The sequence below is a fragment of the Apteryx mantelli genome, unplaced genomic scaffold, assembly GCF_036417845.1.
Source record: "Apteryx mantelli isolate bAptMan1 unplaced genomic scaffold, bAptMan1.hap1 HAP1_SCAFFOLD_20, whole genome shotgun sequence".
NCBI classification, from domain to species: Eukaryota; Metazoa; Chordata; class Aves; order Apterygiformes; family Apterygidae; genus Apteryx; species Apteryx mantelli.
In genome coordinates this window covers 14,279,470-14,297,057 of record NW_027118553.1, presented here as the reverse complement: position 1 = coordinate 14,297,057, position 17,588 = coordinate 14,279,470, and the positions used below count along the sequence as shown (strand labels likewise).

The following is a 17,588-nucleotide window of genomic DNA, read 5'->3' as shown; positions in this document are numbered from 1 at the left end:
AACCTGGTAAGGAGGGCTTTAAACTAGGAAAGATGGGGGAAGGGGAGAGTTATAGTGACAGGGTAGTTGGCAAAAGACTGCTCAAGTCAGGACACCTCCAGCAGGTGAATACAACCAGGGAAGTGCGCATGGGATGTGGCTATGGAGGATCCTCTTGTATCCCTCCTGGGAAACCTGCATGCTCGATCACCTCCCTGAAATGCCTGTACACCAATGCACGCAGCTTGGGGAACAAACAGGAAGAACTAGAGATGTGTGTGCGGTCGCAGGGCCATGATCTCATTGCCATTACAGAGACATGGTGGGATAGCTCGCATGACTGGAGTGCTGTCATGGATGGCTACGTGCTTTTTAGGAAAGACAGGCCAGGAAAGCGAGGTGGTGGAGTTGCTCTTTATGTGAGAGAGCAACTGGATTGTATTGAGCTGTGCCTAGGGGTGGATGAAGAGCGAGTCGAGAGCTTATGGGTAAGGATGAAAGGGCAGGCTAGCATGGGTGACACTGTTGTGGGTGTTTACTACAGGCCACCTGATCAGGATGAGGAAGTCGATGAGGCCTTCTACAGACAGCTGGAAGTAGCCTCACAATCACAGGCCCTGGTTCTCATGGGGGACTTCAACCACCCTGATATCTGCTGGAAAGACAACACAGCTAGGCACAAACAGTCCTGGAGGTTCCTGCAGAGCATTGGTGACAACTTCTTGACACAGGTGGTGGAGGAGCCAACAAGGAGAGGTGTGCTGCTGGACCTCGTACTAACAAACAAAGAAGGACTGGTTGAAGATGTGAAGGTCGGGGGCTGCCTTGGCTGCAGTGACCATGAGATGGTGGAGTTCAGGATCCTGCGAGGAGGCAGCAGGGCACCAAGTAGGATCGCAACCCTGGACTTCAGGAGAGCAAACTTTGGCCTCTTCAGGGACCTACTTGGAGGAATCCCATGGGTGAGGGCCCTAGAAGGAAGGGGTGTTCAGGAGAGCTGGTTAATATTCAAACATCACTTCCTCCAGGCTCAAGAGCGGTGCATCCCTATGAGTAGGAAGTCAAGCAAAGGAGGCAGGAGACCTGCATGGATGAGCAAGGAGCTCCTGGCAAAACTCAACCAGAAGAAGGAAGTATACAGAAAGTGGAAAGGGGGACAGGCCACTTGGGAGGAATATAGGAACGTTGTCAGAGTATGCAGGGATGCGACGAGGAAGGCTAAGGCCCATTTGGAATTAAATCTGGCTAGAGATGTCAAGGACAGCAAGAAGGGCTTCTTCAAATACATCAGCAGCAAGAGGAAGACTAGGGAAAATGTGGGCCCTTTGCTGAATGGGGTGGGTGCCCTGGTGACGAAGGATGCAGAGAAGGCAGAGTTACTGAATGCCTTCTTTGCTTCAGTCTTTACTGCTCAGGCCAGCCCTCAGGAACCCCAGATCCTGGAGGCAAGAGAGAAAGGCTGGAGGAAGGAAGACTTTCCCTTGGTGGAGGAGGAGTGGGTTAGAGACCATTTAAGCAAACTTGACACCCACAAATCCATGGGCCCTGATGGGATGCACCCACGAGTGCTGAGGGAGCTGGCGGACATTATTGCTAAGCCACTCTCCATCATCTTTGAAAGGTCATGGAGGACAGGAGAGGTGCCTGAGGACTGGAAGAAAGCCAATGTCACCCCAGTCTTCAAAAAGGGAACCACGGAACTACAGGCCAGTCAGCCTCACCTGCATCCCTGCAAAGGTGATGGAGCAGCTCATCCTGGAAGCCATCTCCACGCATGTGGAGGAAAAGAAGGTGATCAGGAGTAGTCAGCATGGCTTCACCAAGGGGAAATCATGCCTAACCAATCTGATAGCCTTCTATGATGGAATGACTGCCTGGGTAGATGAGGGGAGAGCAGTGGATGTTGTCTACCTAGACTTCAGCAAGGCTTTTGACACTGTCTCCCATAGCATCCTCATAGACAAGCTCAGGAAGTGTGGGTTAGATGAGTGGACAGTGAGGTGGATTGAGAACTGGCTGAATGGCAGAGCTCAGAGAGTTGTGATCAGTGGCACAGAGTCTAGTTGGAGGCCTGTAGCTAGCGGTGTCCCCCAGGGGTCAGTCCTGGGTCCAGTCTTGTTCAACTTCTTCATCAATGACCTGGATGAAGGGACAGAGTGCACCCTCAGCAAGTTTGCTGACGATACAAAACTGGGAGGAGTGGCTGATACTCCAGAGGGCTGTGCTGCCATTCAGAGAGACCTGGCCAGGCTGGAGAGGTGGGCAGAGAGGAACCTCCTGAAGTTCAACAAAGGGAAGTGCAGGGTCCTGCACCTGGGGAGGAATAACCCCATGCAGCAGTACAGGTTGGGGGTTGACCTGCTGGAAAGCAGCTCTGCGGAGAAGGACCTGGGAGTGCTGGTGGACACCAAGTTAAGCATGAGGCAGCAATGTGCCCTTGTGGCCAAGAAGGCCAATGGTATCCTGGGGTGCATCAGGAAGAGTGTTGCCAGCAGGTCGAGGGAGGTGATTGTCCCCCTCTACTCAGCCCTGGTGAGGCCACATCTGGAGTGCTGTGTCCAGTTCTGGGCTCCCCAGTCCAAGAGGGATGTGGCACTACTGGAGCAAGTCCAGCGGAGGGCTACAAAGATGATGAGGGGACTGGAGCATCTCTCTTATGAGGAAAGGCTGAGAGACCTGGGCCTGTTCAGCCTGGAGAAGAGAAGGCTGAGAGGAGATCTTATCAACGTGTACAAGTATCTGAAGGGAGGGTGTCAAGAGGACGGGACCAGACTCTTTTCAGTGGTGCCCAGTGACAGGACGCGAGGCAACGGGCACAAACTGAAACACAGACAATTCCATCTGAACATGAGGAAATACTTTTTCACTGTGAGGGTGACAGAGCACTGGAACAGGTTGCCCAGAGAGGTTGTGGAGTCTCCTTCTCTGGAAATATTCAAAACCCACCTGGATGCAATCCTGTGCAATATGCTCCAGGTGACCCTGCTTGAGCAGGGGGGTTGGACTAGATGATCTCCAGAGGTCCCTTCAAACCTCAGTGATTCTGTGATTCTGTAATTCTGTGACTGGCCTAGCACTGGCCTATCAGGCACTGAGCCGCAAGTGACCTCACAACCACAAACAGCTGAAAAGCCCTTCCACATGCTGAATGGATTTCACCTGACAGAACCTGTGAATGTCAGAGCTAGTCATCCCCATTCCCCTGTGCCCACTGCTTTACAGAAGGACTGACTCCTCTGGAACTCGTGGGCAGAGCTCCCTGCTCCTCACAGCACACTCAGCGAGCACAAACTGGAGCTCAAGCAAGGGAGCTGCACAAAGATCCTCTCCATAAAGAGTGAGGCAATGTGGGCGGTTGTAGGGGAACTGGATGATTTGGCGGCTTTTTTGCTTGAAATGTCTCTCCTAACTTCTCAATGTCTTTTCTTCTTTGCACAGTCCCCCATGCCTGGAGATAGCAAAATGTCCAACAGCAGCTCCCTCAACGAGTTCCTCCTCCTGGCATTTGCAGACACACGGGAGCTGCAGCTCTTGCACTTCTCGCTCTTCCTGGGCATCTACCTGGCTGCCCTCCTGGGCAATGGCCTCATCATCACAGCTGTAGCCTGTGACCACCGCCTCCACACCCCCATGTACTTCTTCCTCCTCAACCTCTCCCTCCTCGACCTTGGCACCATCTCCACCATTGTCCCCAAATCCATGGCCAATTCCCTGTGGGACACTAGGGCCATTTCCTACTCAGGATGTGCTGCACAGGTTTTTCTGGTTGTCTTCTTGTTTACAGGAGAGTATTATCTCCTCACTGTCATGTCCTATGACTGCTACGTTGCCATCTGCAAGCCCCTGCACTATGGGACCCTCATGGGCAACAGAGCTTGTGCTAAGATGGCAGCAGCTGCCTCGGCCAGTGGTTTTCTCAATGCTGTGCTACACACTGGGAACACATTTTCAATTCCACTCTGCCAAGGCAACACAGTGGACCGGTTCTTCTGTGAGGTTCCTGAGATCCTCAAGCTTTCCTGCTCAGACTCCTACCTCAGGGAAGCTGGGCTTCTTGTGGTTAGTGCTGTTCAGACTTTGGGTGTTTTGTTTTCACTGTGCTGTCCTACGTGGAGATCTTCACTGCTGTGCTGAGGATCCCCTCTGAGCAGGGCCAGCACAAAGCCTTTTCCATGTGCCTGCCTCACCTGGCTGTGGTCTCCCTATTTCTCAGCACTGTCGTCTTTGCCTACCTGAAACCCCCCTGCATCTCCTTCCCAGCTCTGGATCTAGTCCCGGCTGTTCTGTGTGCGGTGGTGCCTCCAGCAGTGAACCCTCTCATCTACAGCATGAGGAACAAGGAGCTCAAAGATGCACTGAAGAAACTGATTCAGCTGGTACTAATTCAGCAGAAATAAGCTGCCCATCCCTCTTCACAGCTGGTTTCTAATTTCTCTCAAAACAATTCCTATGCTTTGGGCATTCTGTCTGTGATAATCATGTTTGTACAGAAGTATTTGAATCCCACTTCTCCAGAGGCATGAACCCAGTCTGTCTGACTGAGATGCCTGCTGTAAATGTGTCTGTCACTGTGTGAGACCTGGCTTCACTCTAATAAAAGGGGATTTCCTCAGTGCAGTGCTTGAAGGTTGGGCTCTCCTTCCAAAGCTGGAGTCAAAAGTATGCTCAAGGACTTTACACCCTGAAAAACCCTGTTGCTTTTCCAGCACTCTGCATGGGCTCAAGGCCATGAGCTCCTAGGTGATGTGTTAGGGAATGAGGGTGGGTGGGTGCCCAGTGCTCCTGGAGGTGGTGAACGGTCAAGCGGTATCTCCCAGATGACAGGGCTGGAGACTGATGCCTGTCCTTCTCAAAGGGAGTATGGAGCCCCCAGGAGAGCACGGGGCATCTCCAAGGGCACCATGTGCTTAGGGGTGGACAGTGAATGGAGCTTCAAAGAATGGAGTGGAGTCACCCAAAGGTAAAGGTCAAAAGCAATGAATGTCCAGGCTAGTGAGAGCTCTGCAATGCCGTGGGAGGCAGTATGGACCCTGCAGGCACAGGGAAGGGAACTCAGAGAGTTGTTCATGTCACCTTCAATGAAAAACCATGAGCTGGATCCAGGGACACATTTGAACACAGCCTGAGGCATTTGAAAGGCCCTGTGATTGCTCAGAGCATCATCCATGGCCACAGACCCCTTGGTAGGGTTTGCCAGGTGCAATGATGCCTGTCTGGATGGGTCTTCTTCCCACCCTGACCACCACGGCCAGTGCGGAGTCACCCCAAACCCCATTGCCCCACAGCCACTCGCTCTGCAGAGCAGCACTGCCAGCTTGGGGCCCTATGGGGAGGATGGAGGAGGGTCCAGGAATGGCCAGGCAGGCCAACATTGATGCACCCACCTGGGGAAAGGCCCTTGGGGGAGCAAGGCTGCACCTAGAGAAGAGGAAAGGAGCAAGTGTGTGCTGGCAAGGAGGAGTAAATGAGAAAGAGAAATCTGTTTCTCTGCATGTCAAGTAAGGGCAGGCTGCTGTGTGCCTGGGGCAGCAGGAGCTGCTGGAGGAGCCCCAGGACAGGGACTCTTGTGCTGTCCTGGAGAGAGGGGCTGGCACTGGGGGTCTGCAGGCAGCCTGGAGGTAGGGAATCTCCTGGACAGCAGAACAAGGGACACAGAGTGCCATTGTGCTCTGTGTCCTTGTGCCACTGGGGCCAGTTCCAGCTTGGAGGCCGATGGGATGGCTGACACACACACCCCTGTCCCCCCCCAGAACTGCTGTGCCCACCGGGGGGCTGTGGCTGTGGAGTGAGTGCCCAGAGCTCTGCAGCCCCCTGCGGTGGTCACTGCTGCGGGACCACCACCATCCTGGGCTGCTCTGCTGGGTGAGCCGGGGAGAAGGCAGGGGAGGTGGGGAGAGGCAGGGAGGGTCTGGTCTGGAAAGGGCCTAGGAGAGGAAAGCGCCAACGTCAGCTCAGCTGTGTGAACGGGCAGGGTGAGGACACACACTGGGGGTTTGTGGTGCAGAGCCAGGTCTCGTGGAGGGGAACCAAGACATGCCAGGTGCAGAAGAGAGGAGGCTTCTCTGTGCCCTTGCTTGCAGGGACCAACCACGGAGGTGCCCCCGGGCATTCGTCACAGACCAACCTCCCACATCAACCGTTTCCAGCCCTGGCTGCGCACCCCAGGTTTCTGCATTTTGCTGCATGTCCAGCTCCTTCCTGCTGGGCTCAGTGCCTGTATTGAGGAGAACGGCCAGCGCTGCTGGGCATCATTCCCGGTCCAGACCCCGGCACAACCCAGGGGATGGCTGTGTGCTAACCCCCATGTGGGACACAGCTAGGGAAGGGCTCGGGCTGGGTGCTTGGGGAGGCTGGGAAAGCAGGAGGGCTGTGGGTGTACGGGGCATCAAGGGATGTCATGAGGACCATGCCAGGGGGTCATTTCCCCATCCCTGAATGCACCCTGCCCTGTGTGATGCCTGCACAGCGGGACCATGGGGATGTGTGCAGGCGCAGGGACAGGGCACAGATGGAAGCCGCGATGCTCCTCACCGCTCCACTGCAAAAGAGAAACTCCCAGGAGAGCTCTCCCAGCCCTGCCCCATGAGCTCTTGTCCCTGCTCCAGCCAGGCCAGAGCAGAGGCCGAGGACCAAGAGGTCCCTCAGGCAAAATGGGGACCAGCCTTGTGGAGCTGGCCCTGAGCACCTCAGGACAGGCAGAGTGCCCTCCTCCTATGTCCCCGTCCTGCTGGGAGGGTGCCACAGGCACCATGGAAATGGCCTGTTTCTGCCTGGGGTCAGTGCGGGACTATTACATGTGGGATGAACGCAACAGCCGCTGCCCTGTGTGAATACCAGCCACAGCCCCTCGCTGAAGTCCCCACCATTCCCTGCCCTGCTAACCTGCCACCACCCCCTGTGCTGCCCCATCTTCCATCCCCTCTCCCCACGCTGCTGTGACCAGCGATGCAGCAGGACCTGGCACAGCCCCGCAGCCACTGCCTGGCCCTCCCCAGCTCCTCCTCAAACATGACATCCATCTTCAAAAAGGACAAGAAAGAAGATCTGGGGAAGGACCTGGGGGTCATGGTGGATATCAAGTTGACAAGAAGTCGGCAAGGTGCTCTTGTAGCAAAGATGGCCACCGTTACCCTGGCTTGTATTAGCAAGAGTGCAGGCACCAGGGCAAGTGCAGTGGGACACTGGAAATATCCTGGCAGCCTCGACCGAAAAGGAGCAAAATAAAGAAAAGTCAGAACTGGCAGACTACCCACGTTGGAGACAGTGGAAAGATTAACCTAGGTACTGCAGACATTTTAAAACACCCCCCCAAAAATGGCATTTCTGCCAGTGGCCAAGTGGCTGGAGCCAGATGTGCCCAGACTTGGTCACAAGGGAGAGCTCCAGGTGGACTTCTGATTTACTCTACCTCTAATAGCATGGCCAAGAATATGATTATGCAGGGGTAGAACATGTTTTTGCTAGTCCAAATTTTTAATTAAAGCATTAGGGCTCATGCTCAAGGACACCAATGTGGGGGACATTGGCTTTTCATTGGCTTCAGTAGCTGCAGGATGAAGCCTGCATATGGTCTGAAAGAGAAAAGATTGGGACTGAATGTCCTGAGGGTGATTATAGACTGATGCTTTCTCTGCTCTTCAGTGATACTTCCTCTGGTCCCACCTCAGTCTACCCTGAACTCTATTTTTCTCCTTGCATAATAGATCAGGACTGTGGAGATAGAGCTGAGTCCAGGGCAATGCCACGCTGATAATCTGGGCAGCCTGGGGAGCCCCCTGAGAAAGGAAATGTGTGTACGAGACCTCACAGCAAAGGCCTGGATAAACCAAGTGACAGTGACCCTCCTGAGGTGCCAAGGATCCCAAGCCCTGAGCCACAGGGCTTCATACGGCCTCCTCTGCTCATGCCATGGGCTCATGACACATCTCACAGAGTAGGATAAATGTGTGTGGGAGAGGTGGAGAAAGAAAGCAGAAATGAATCAAAAGAGGGAGAATTCAGGCCAGGAGTCCCACCAGTAAACATCTCCAAAGACAGGTGGATTTACCCCCTCTCTGGCAAGGCCGTTTCTTCCATGACCAGCAGTACCTGGTGGAAGGAGGGTTTTTTCCTGACATCCCTTCATGGGATGGAGGGCAGCATGATTTGGGAGACCCTGTCCATCCAAGAGGGAGTTGTTGGGCACTCAGGCAAAGATTTCAGCCTGGGACCTTCAAGTCCAGGGTGGCTGAAGACTATGAGATGCCTCCAGTATGAGGCTCACAAAGGACCTGAGTCACATCACAGCCACCATTGGAACACCCTCAGAAGCAGATCCCATAACCTCTACCCTGAATGAGACCTGCAGTATTTCCCTAGCTTTCTCTGGGCACCTAAAACTTCCTTTTTAGCTCCTCAGCCCCGGGGAGCACTCTCAGCTCCTGGAGTGGTGGGGAAGGCACCAGTGACTGCCAGCCCTGCCACTACACCCAGAATTTCTTTGTATTGAACTAAACCAAGTCCCCAGGGTGCTCCCTGCAGCCAACTGGATGGGCACAGATGGGACCTGGCCATTGCTGTTCCTCCAAAGCATGTTGCTTGAGGAAGTGCTGGAAGAAGAAGCTTGGTGAGATCCTCATGGCCCTGCACTGCCGGGGCTGTGATAACCCCCTGCAGTTCGTAGGCCAGGCACTTGGGACAAGCAGGCAGCAGTGCTTATGGGAGTCCATCAGGAGCATGCCCTCAGGATGGGCAGGGAGACCTCAGGCTCTTGTCAGGCTGTAGGAGAGCAGCTGGTCACTGAGAGGACTGGGTGGAGGAGGGACAGGTCCCATGGCTCATGAGGTGAAGGTGCTGAGGTGTGCCTGTGGCCAGGGCACTGCTACCTCCTAGGCCCTCTGCCAGCTCCTGGGAAGCCACTGCAGAAGCAAGCCAGTCCCAGAGAACAATCTTCCCCACGTTCCTGGGAGCCAATGGCAGGGTCACTTCTGTGTGAGAACATGACCAGGAGCAGGGCCATGGCTGGGGTTTGTGCTTGTCAGGTCACTTCTGCCTGAGTGCTGATAGGCCAGCAGCAGGCACATGGCTTCGATTCCGGTTGTGAGGTCACTTATTTCCCTGGAGCTGACAGGCCAACAGGAGGCTCTTGGCTCATGTAGGTTCTTGTGATGCCACCAGAGTCTCTGGTGGTGATAGGCCAGAGACAGGCACATGGCTGGTATGTTCATTGTGAGGTCGCTGCTGCCTGGGTACCTGATAGGCCAAAAGTGGGGACATGGCTCTGATGCTGACTGTGAGGTCACTTTCTTCTCTTCTAATTATGTGTCATCAGCAGGCTCTCCGTTGCTGTATGTTCATGTAAAGTCACCTCTGTCTCTGCTGCTGATAGGCCAGAATCGCCTTTATGGCTTCAGTGTAGATCGTGAGGTCACTTCTGCCTGAGTCCCAGATAGGCCAGCAGCAGTTTCTATTTTTATGTCATTGCATCAAGTGTCTGCACTGAATTACAACAGCTATTTGTAACATCGGGACCTTCATCTGTCTCAGCTTCCTAGTGAGTGGGGCTCTAGTTGTAGTGGGCATCTAGTGTCCTTTCAGCTAGCCAAGGAAATATCCCACTTGGCCCCCACCTGATGCTTCAGAAGGATGTGGGTCTCACAGTCGCTCCATCAGAGCAAGAAGACACTGGCACATGCCTGGGACCACCTCTGTCTCTTCAACTGTCACCAGGTGTTTGCGTGTGAGCAACCGGCTCCACATCTTCCATCTCCAGTGATTATAATTTGAGTTTAGACAAGGTGTTCGCGTCCAGACACCTATGTTGTGCTCACTTCAGTTTTGGCAAGGGGAATCCCACCTCCTGTGTGTTTGTGGAGTTCATGGGAGGGATCTGCATCCCACTGCATCCCAGGGGCTTCTGAACGGGCACGAGATGCCCAAATTGACCCATCTGAATCAACACCTGAACCATGGGAAAATGAGCTTCCTTCTTGTCCTCTTCTAGGTGTCCTGCCTAGTTAAGACATGGGAATATGGCTTTCCAGGGTGGGACTTTTCCACCTCTCGTAGATAACCATCCTCTGATGAAACAAGTGACAGTGCTGTAACTGGTCTCTGCATTGTTTAGAGAGGGACCAAAGGTGATTATTTTGGTTTACCCCAGTGAATGTCTCCCAGGAGGAGGCAGCACAAGGGACAGAGAAATTCATGCCTTCAGCTAGGCCACTATTGCTGAGCAGGGCCAGGCTCCTGGGATGGTAGGAGGTCATGGCAACCTGACAGCACTGCCTTTGTCCAGGAGCAGCTCCTCTGCCAAGAGCAGCAGGGCTCTGGGCACTGCCTGCTTCTGCTGACGTGAGATGAGAGAAAGCAGAGAGAAGTGCAAGGCAGTGTGGAGTGGGAGGATGTCTGACAGTTCATTGTGGAAGAAATCTTCACAGCCCTGAACACGGTAAGTCTCTGGCTGTGGGGCAATGCTACTGAGGTTCCTGGAGGGCTCTTCTCAACCTATTCCATCCCATCACTCATAAGTTTTCTATGGATCGTTCTCCCAGCCTCTCCAGTGTGGAGGAGGAGGAGATGCTTCAGAGCAGGGATTCCCTGCCACACCGTCACAGGGACAGGGCATGCTGCTACCTTCTCCCAAGGACAGCTGCAGGGCTGTGAAGCTGGGACGTGCACACAGGTCTGCCCAGGGCTGTGATTCAGAGCCGTGTCCTTGCAGCACAGAGGAAGGTGAAAAAAAGGGTACTTGAAAGGGAAGGAGTTTTCCTTGCAGGGCTTTCAGTTTCCTAATTTGGGCAGGGAGGAAAAAGGAAAGAGTTTGCTGGTTTGTCAAGGGACTGGGACTCACAAACCTTCACTCTCAGAGCTCAATAGGTCTGTGAGAAAGCTCAGCAAACCCATTCAACCCCACCTCCACCTACAGCAACACCAGCATCACCTTCATGGCTTGCTCAGGGTTTATGTGACCTGCTCCTTAGGACCTGCAAGCACAGATATGCCCCTGCCCAGGTCTCAGTCCCGGAAGGTTTCTGTAGGACAGAAGTGAGCACACGGAGGGTGGGAAAGGGTCTGTGAGCACCGACAGGGAAATGATTTTGGGACAGAGAAAGCTGCAGGCAGCAGGGACAGCTCCAGGTAGGAAAACTGGGCAGGGAAGGAGAGGGAATTGCTAACAGAAAAATCATGGGATGATGGATTTGGGCAAGTCATGGTCAGTCCCTGCAATGCAGGCACCTTCCTCTGAGCAAGCCCACTGTGTCTCCCCTCCCACTCAGCAGAGCCTCTGCCCTGACAGCCATGGAGTCCAGGGCATGAGCTGCCTTCTCTGCCGGGCAAGGCGGCATGCCCATCTGGGTAAGGTGAGGGCTTTCCTGAGCGCCCATCTGCCTCTCTCTCCTTGCCTCCCTTGGCAGCAGGATCATGGTGTTGCTCCTTGTTTCCCCTCCTCTCCATGATGCCCCTGTTCTCTCGGGCTCCCTTGTTTTGGTGGGTTTTCAGCTGCAGTTCAGACACCGACACTGCAAGTTGTGGAACAGAGGGGTCTGCTTGGGAATGAGATTTCCACAGCCCCCTTCTAAGCTGTGCAGCTGCAGGAAATGCTGTTTGTGGGGTTCAAAATGAGCTGACTCTGCCTTAAGGAGAGCCCATCTTCAGTCCTAAAAGTCCTTTGACTGTTTCCCTGTGGTGTCCTGCCAGGCTGCGAGCTGCCCTCCAGAAAGGCACTGCTGTCTCATAGCACCTCTGCGATATCTGAGAGACAAATGAAGAAGGTGCAGAGATGCTGAGAGTATGGAGCTGGTGGTGGGAGGCTGTATATGGGCATCTGAAAAGAGCCCTGTGTGTCCTTGACTGGAAGGGGAGTGTGGAGACCTCCTTCTGGTGCCCTGAGAAAGGGTGAGAAATTTAGAGATCTGCACTTTGAAACTGAACTCGTCTGCTCTCAGCAGGGGCTTGTTTCTTTTTAGGGCAACATATGAATGAGATCATACTCCAGCTCAAAGAGATGCAAGGACAGGACAGCTGGGAATGAGACTAATAGTCAGACAAGCTGTCCTCACTCTGCAACAAGGGACTGTGAATCCATTTTTCTCAGGATTTACAGTAGAAATGCTGAGAATTGCTGCCCTTGAGGTTCACTCCCCAGGGGTGACAGGGGTACCTCAAAGAAAATTAAAAAAATCACTGAAACTCTGTTCCTCAAACTGCATTCTTTAGAATTGGGAGTGAAGATGCTGAAAAGCCCTTTCACAAGGCGAGTGGATTTCACCTGAGAGGAACTGTGACTGTCCGAGCTAGTCACCCCCATTCCCCTGTGCCCAATGCTTTACAGTCAGACTGACTCCTCTGGAGCCCATGGGCAGAGGTCCCTGCTCCTCACAGCACACTCCGGCAGAGCAAATAGGAGTTCAAGCAAGGGAGCTGCACGAAGATCCTCTCAGTAAAGAGAGAGGCAGTGTGGGGGGTTGTATGAGAACTGGAACATTTGGGGCATTTTTACTTGAAAAGTCTCTCCTAACTTCTCAATGTCTTTTCTTCTTTGCACAGTCCCCGATTCCCAGAGATAGCAAAATGTCCAACAGCAGCTCCCTCAACGAGTTCCTCCTCCTGGCATTTGCAAGCACACGGGAGCTGCAGCTCTTGCACTTCTCACTCTTCCTGGGCATCTACCTGGCTGCCCTCCTCGGCAACGGCCTCATCATCACAGCCATAGCCTGCGACCACCACCTCCACACCCCCATGTACTTCTTCCTCCTCAACCTCTCTGTTCTGGACCTTGGATCCATCTCCATCACTGTCCCCAAATCCATGGCCAATTCCCTGTGGGACACCAGGGCCATGTCCTACTCAGGATGTGCTGCCCAGGTCTTCCTGGTTTTCTTCTTGTTTACAGGAGAGTACTGTCTTCTCACAGTCATGGCCTATGACCGCTATGTTGCCATCTGCAGACCCCTGCACTACGGGACCATCATGGGCAGCAGAGCTTGTATCAAAATGGCAGCAGCTGCCTGGGGCAGTGGTTTTCTCAATGCTGTGCTACACACTGCTAACACATTTTCACTACCACTCTGCCAAGGCAACACGGTGGACCAGTTCTTCTGTGAAATTCCCCAGATCCTCAAGCTCTCCTGCGCAGACTCCTACCTCAGGGAAGTTGGGCTTCTTGTGGTTACTGCCTGTTTAGACTTTGGGTGTTTTGTTTTCATTGTGCTGTCCTACGTGCAGATCTTCACTGCTGTGCTGAGGATCCCCTCTGAGCAGGGACGACACAAAGCCTTTTCCATGTGCCTGCCTCACCTGGCTGTGGTCTCCCTGTTTGTCAGCACTGGCATGTTTGCCTACCTGAAGCCCCCTTCCCTCTCCTCCTCAGCTCTGAATCTGGTGGTGACTGTTCTGTACTCAGTGGTGCCTCCAGCAGTGAACCCCCTCATCTACAGCATGAGGAACAAGGAGCTCAAAGATGCCCTGAGGAAAGTGATTTCATGGACATTTTTCAGCAGTGGTAAAATTGCCTTTGCTCTCCACAAATGACTCCCGCTGTGTCCCGTACCAGGACTGAGTGTTGTTTGTTCTCTTTATTTTCATTATTACTATTATTACTGTTGTTATTGTCATTTGTTACCATGTTGCTACAGAATTGCCTGGATACATTCCACTTTTCCTGGGACTGCTCGTTCTCACCAGGTGCCCATATAAAATTGTATCTAACACTGGGTCAGAGCTGACTCCCTCACAGTATCTCTGTAATAAAGTCGGTTCTTCCTGGTGCAGTGCCTGAAGGCTGGACTATTCCTCCAAAGCTCCTGGCCTGAGGTCCTGTCCCCAGCACATGTCCTTGAGACAATTGCTCCCACACCCTGCATACTGGTCCTTACCCCAAATGTCACCCCCAAACAAGGCCCAGCTGGAGGACTGGGCATCCAGCTGTGAGCCCTGGGAGTATGAGCCCTCTCCTGGGTCCTCTGCAAGGCCGGCAGGGAGCATGCAGAGGAGGTCCTGGGACTATCTACTGGGCCTGTAGACCGTTCTCCTTCCATGCGGGGCCTCATACAGGGTCTGTCAGAACAAAGATCCAGCCCAGCTTGTTGTTGCATGAACAGAGAGGAGAAGCTGCCCCAGGAAACTCCTCCCACACCCAGCTCCTCATACCAGCCATTTCCAGCACTGGCCATTCCCCATGGTGCTGGTGAGGGGTGATCTTGGAATGTGACCAGCTCCATCTGCCTGCTGGGCTCAGCAGCTGTATGGGGGGAATGTGCAGCCCTGCCTGGCCTCTCTTTGGGCCCAGACCCCAGCAGACCCCAGAGCATGGCCTTCTGCTAAACCCAGGGGCACAGGGACCCTGTTGGGCAGGGGCTGGGCACTGGTGGGAGGCTGCCAGGGAGGAGGGCATTTGGGAGACGGGGCACCAACGACTGTCATGGTGACCATGCTAGGGGAGTGTTTCCCCACTCCTGAATGCCTCCTGCCCTGTGTGGTGCCTGTACAATGGGGTTGTGAGGCCACGTGCAGGGCAGCAGGGCTGGGCCAGCGCAGGGATGGGGCGCAGATGTGAGCCACGACACTCCAGAAGCTCACAACGGCTGTGGAGGGGACTCACTGCTGCTAGCGGGGCTGGGGGTCTCACGGGGGCTGCAGCCACCGGCATCGCCTGCCAGGCCTCCCAGACCCAGGACAGAGGGTTGGTGCCCTGCACTGCAGCTCACAGTGCCCCTCTCCTGTGTCACAGTCCTCTCTCAGGAGCACCGCCAGGTGCATCAATCCTTGCCCAAGTATGCAGAGGAGCTGCTGGAGGTCTCCTCTTCTCACGCCTGCTGAATCCAGCTCTGCCCTGATGTTGGCCCACAGACTCTGCCCTTTGCCATGTTATGTCTCCATACGCTCTCCTCTGAGACCATGTAGGGACCTTGAGCACACATCTCTGCTTGGAGCTGGCCACCACAGCTTGCCTGAGTGGTCCAGGAGATCCCAGCAAGGCTGTGCTTGGAGGTGAGGCTGTGATTGTCCTCGGTCAAAGTAGTTGGGATGGTGTGGCTGGGGGCCAAGGGGAGGAAAGGACAAGACACAACAAGGAGAAGATGCAGCAAAGCAAATTTCAAATGAGTTTAAGGAAAAAATAAAGAAACAACCATGGTAGCACTGGGGCAGGGGCCAGGAGATTCTAAAAAAACTATCCAGGAGAAAGCACTTACCAACCTGATCTGACTGTAAAGTTAGCCCTGCCCAGAGCTGATCGTGGTCCTGCAGATCTCTGGTGGTCCCTTCCAAGCCAAATCCTCTAGGAGGAAGGGGCTGGAAAGTGGAGTCCTGGGCAGGGGACACTGTTGTGGGGTTGAGGCCTTGCTGGCATTTGTACTCCCTGGTCAAGCCTGACCTCAGAGTCACACAGTGAGTGAGTTCATCCTACAAAGGAGTCTCTGCTCCATGGGCAACAGGAGTCAAACCAGTGCTGGGAGACTGCAGAAGAGTTCTCAGGAACACACCAGGCATTCAGGCCCTTCGACTGCTGAGGTGTCCCCAGAATGGTGCTTTGCCTCCTGGGTCTGAAGGGCTGAGAAATCTTTGGAGCCAGAGCAGATCAGAGTCCCATCTCCTGGACTCACAGGTTACAGGGCATCAGCAGGGCTGTACTGGCTGCAGGGAGGGAATCACTGCCCAGGGCATGAGCAGATCCCCCTCTGCCCTCCCCTCTCTCTTCACTCCCCAGAACAGAAATCATGTTTCCCATGTTGGCCCTATCTGTTGGGCTGTATTCCCAGCCAGAGGGGATGCAGGCTTCCCACTGGGGAAATGCAGAAGAGCCCAGTGTCATCTAGAGGAGTAGGGTCCCACCACACCTGCTGGGTGGCCAGGGCTGCAGGCTGCAGACCCCACTCTGTTCCCCGCACACCTCCTGCCTGGAGCAGAGTGTGCCCAGCAAGAAGGCAGGCATGCCTGGGGGGGGTCTGGTGCCATTGGGGTGGTGGCCTTTGGACCAGCCTCTCTCTGTAAGGGACTCACGAACTTCTCCGCCTCCATGTTAGTGGCAAAGTTACCGACCCAGCTTGTTCCCTCTGGAGAGCTGAGGATTTAATTCTCAGGAGAAGGGGAGAAAGGAAAGCCGTTTGTCCATAGGACTTATACTATGCTGTCAATCCTCTACTGCCTTATCCTGCTCTATCACCCCAGAAGTCCTTTGGAAGGGGCATTTTTTTGGTTTCTCACCCTCCATCTGACCCTGCTGTGAGCAGCAGGTTGCACTACAGGCCTCCCATGGTCCCTTCAGCCTGAATTATCCTAAAAGTCTATGATCTCAGGCCCCATTTCAAGCACAGGGCAAATGTCTCTGGGACAGGAGTCACTTGCACTTTCTGGACCATTTAAAAGAAGGCAGGTGAACATCTCCTCCTCCTTCCTTGTTGACTGTAAGCGCAGCCTGGGAGGCACTGCCTCAGGCATATCTACATTACCCCTGAAGTTCTTTGCATCCACCTTTAACCACATACAAGTCCATTGCCTGGATCCTCTCAGTGGTGAGGGGAGAAATGCAGGCTTTTCTGCAGGGTGAGTTCTCTATCTTTGTGGCGGTGCATCTAAGTAGATGGTGCCATCCTGCCCTTTCTTTCTTGCCTGAAGCTCAGGCTGGATGGGGATGTGAATGTGGAGGTTGTCTGTCACTGCAGTGACCTTGTGATGGTGGAGAGGTAAGAGTAATAAGAGAATCACCACCCTGGACTGCAGGAGAGAGGATTTCGTCTTGTTCAGAATCTGCTTGTCAGGATCCCACAGGTGACTGTGCTGGAGGGCAGAGGAGCCATGCAGCCCTCTTGGATCATCAGGGACAATGTCCTTAAAGCACAGGAACAGTTTAGTCTGCAGGAAAGTCCATCAGGGCCTGGCCTGGGGCTGTCGTGGATGAGCAGGGACTTTGAGATTTAGGACTTGAAAAGGCAGAAAGAAGTGGACAGAGGGCTGGAATGGCAATGGGCTACCCAGGAAGAAGACACAGCCATTGCATGTGGTGGAAGGGATGGAGTTAGGCAAGCCAAAGCTCAGCAGGAGCTGGAGGTGGAGCTAGCAAGAGATGGGGAGGGCAACCAGAAGGGCTTCTGTAAGTACATGGGAAGCACAAGGCAGGCAGCCAAGGAAAGTGTTGTCTCCCTGCTCAGTGGGGCAGGGGACGTAGTGACAAAGACAGGGGAAAGGCTGAGGAGCTCATTGCCTCTTTTACCTTGTCTTTTACTGGTATTGCCTACTGCCAGGCCTCCCTGGCCTCCGAGTCCTTTGGCAGCATCTGTGTTAGCAAAGCCTCACCCATGGCAGAAGAAGATGCAGCTGGGGAGGACTTTTGTCAACTGGGCACACACAAGCCCATGGAACCATCATGGTCAGCAGAGCTTGTGTCAAAATGGCAGCAGCTCACTGGGCCAGTGGTTTTCTCAATGCTGTGATGCGCACTGCTAACACATTTTCAATACCACTCTGCAAAGGCAATGTCGTGGAGCAGTTCTTCTGTGAAATTCCCCAGATCCTCAAGCTCTCCTGCTCAGAATCCTACCTCAGGGAAGTTGGGCTTACTGTGGTTATTTCCTGTTTAATGTTTGGGCGTTACATTTTCATTGTGCTGTCCTATGTGCAGATCTTCACTG

The 17,588-nt window shown here is 53.9% G+C and overlaps 1 protein-coding gene across 1 annotated transcript in view; it reads left to right on the top strand.

Moving 5' to 3' along the window:
• Positions 1-13,392, top strand: part of LOC136996041 (olfactory receptor 14A16-like) — a gene marked incomplete at its 3' end in the record, with an annotated part of 49,365 nt that extends 35,973 nt beyond the window's left edge. Inside the window, exon 3 of the mRNA XM_067317038.1 lies at positions 12,907-13,392. Coding sequence (XP_067173139.1) covers positions 12,907-13,392 — 486 coding nt within the window. The remainder of the gene's footprint in view (positions 1-12,906) is intronic.
• Positions 13,393-17,588: the final 4,196 nt, after the last annotated feature.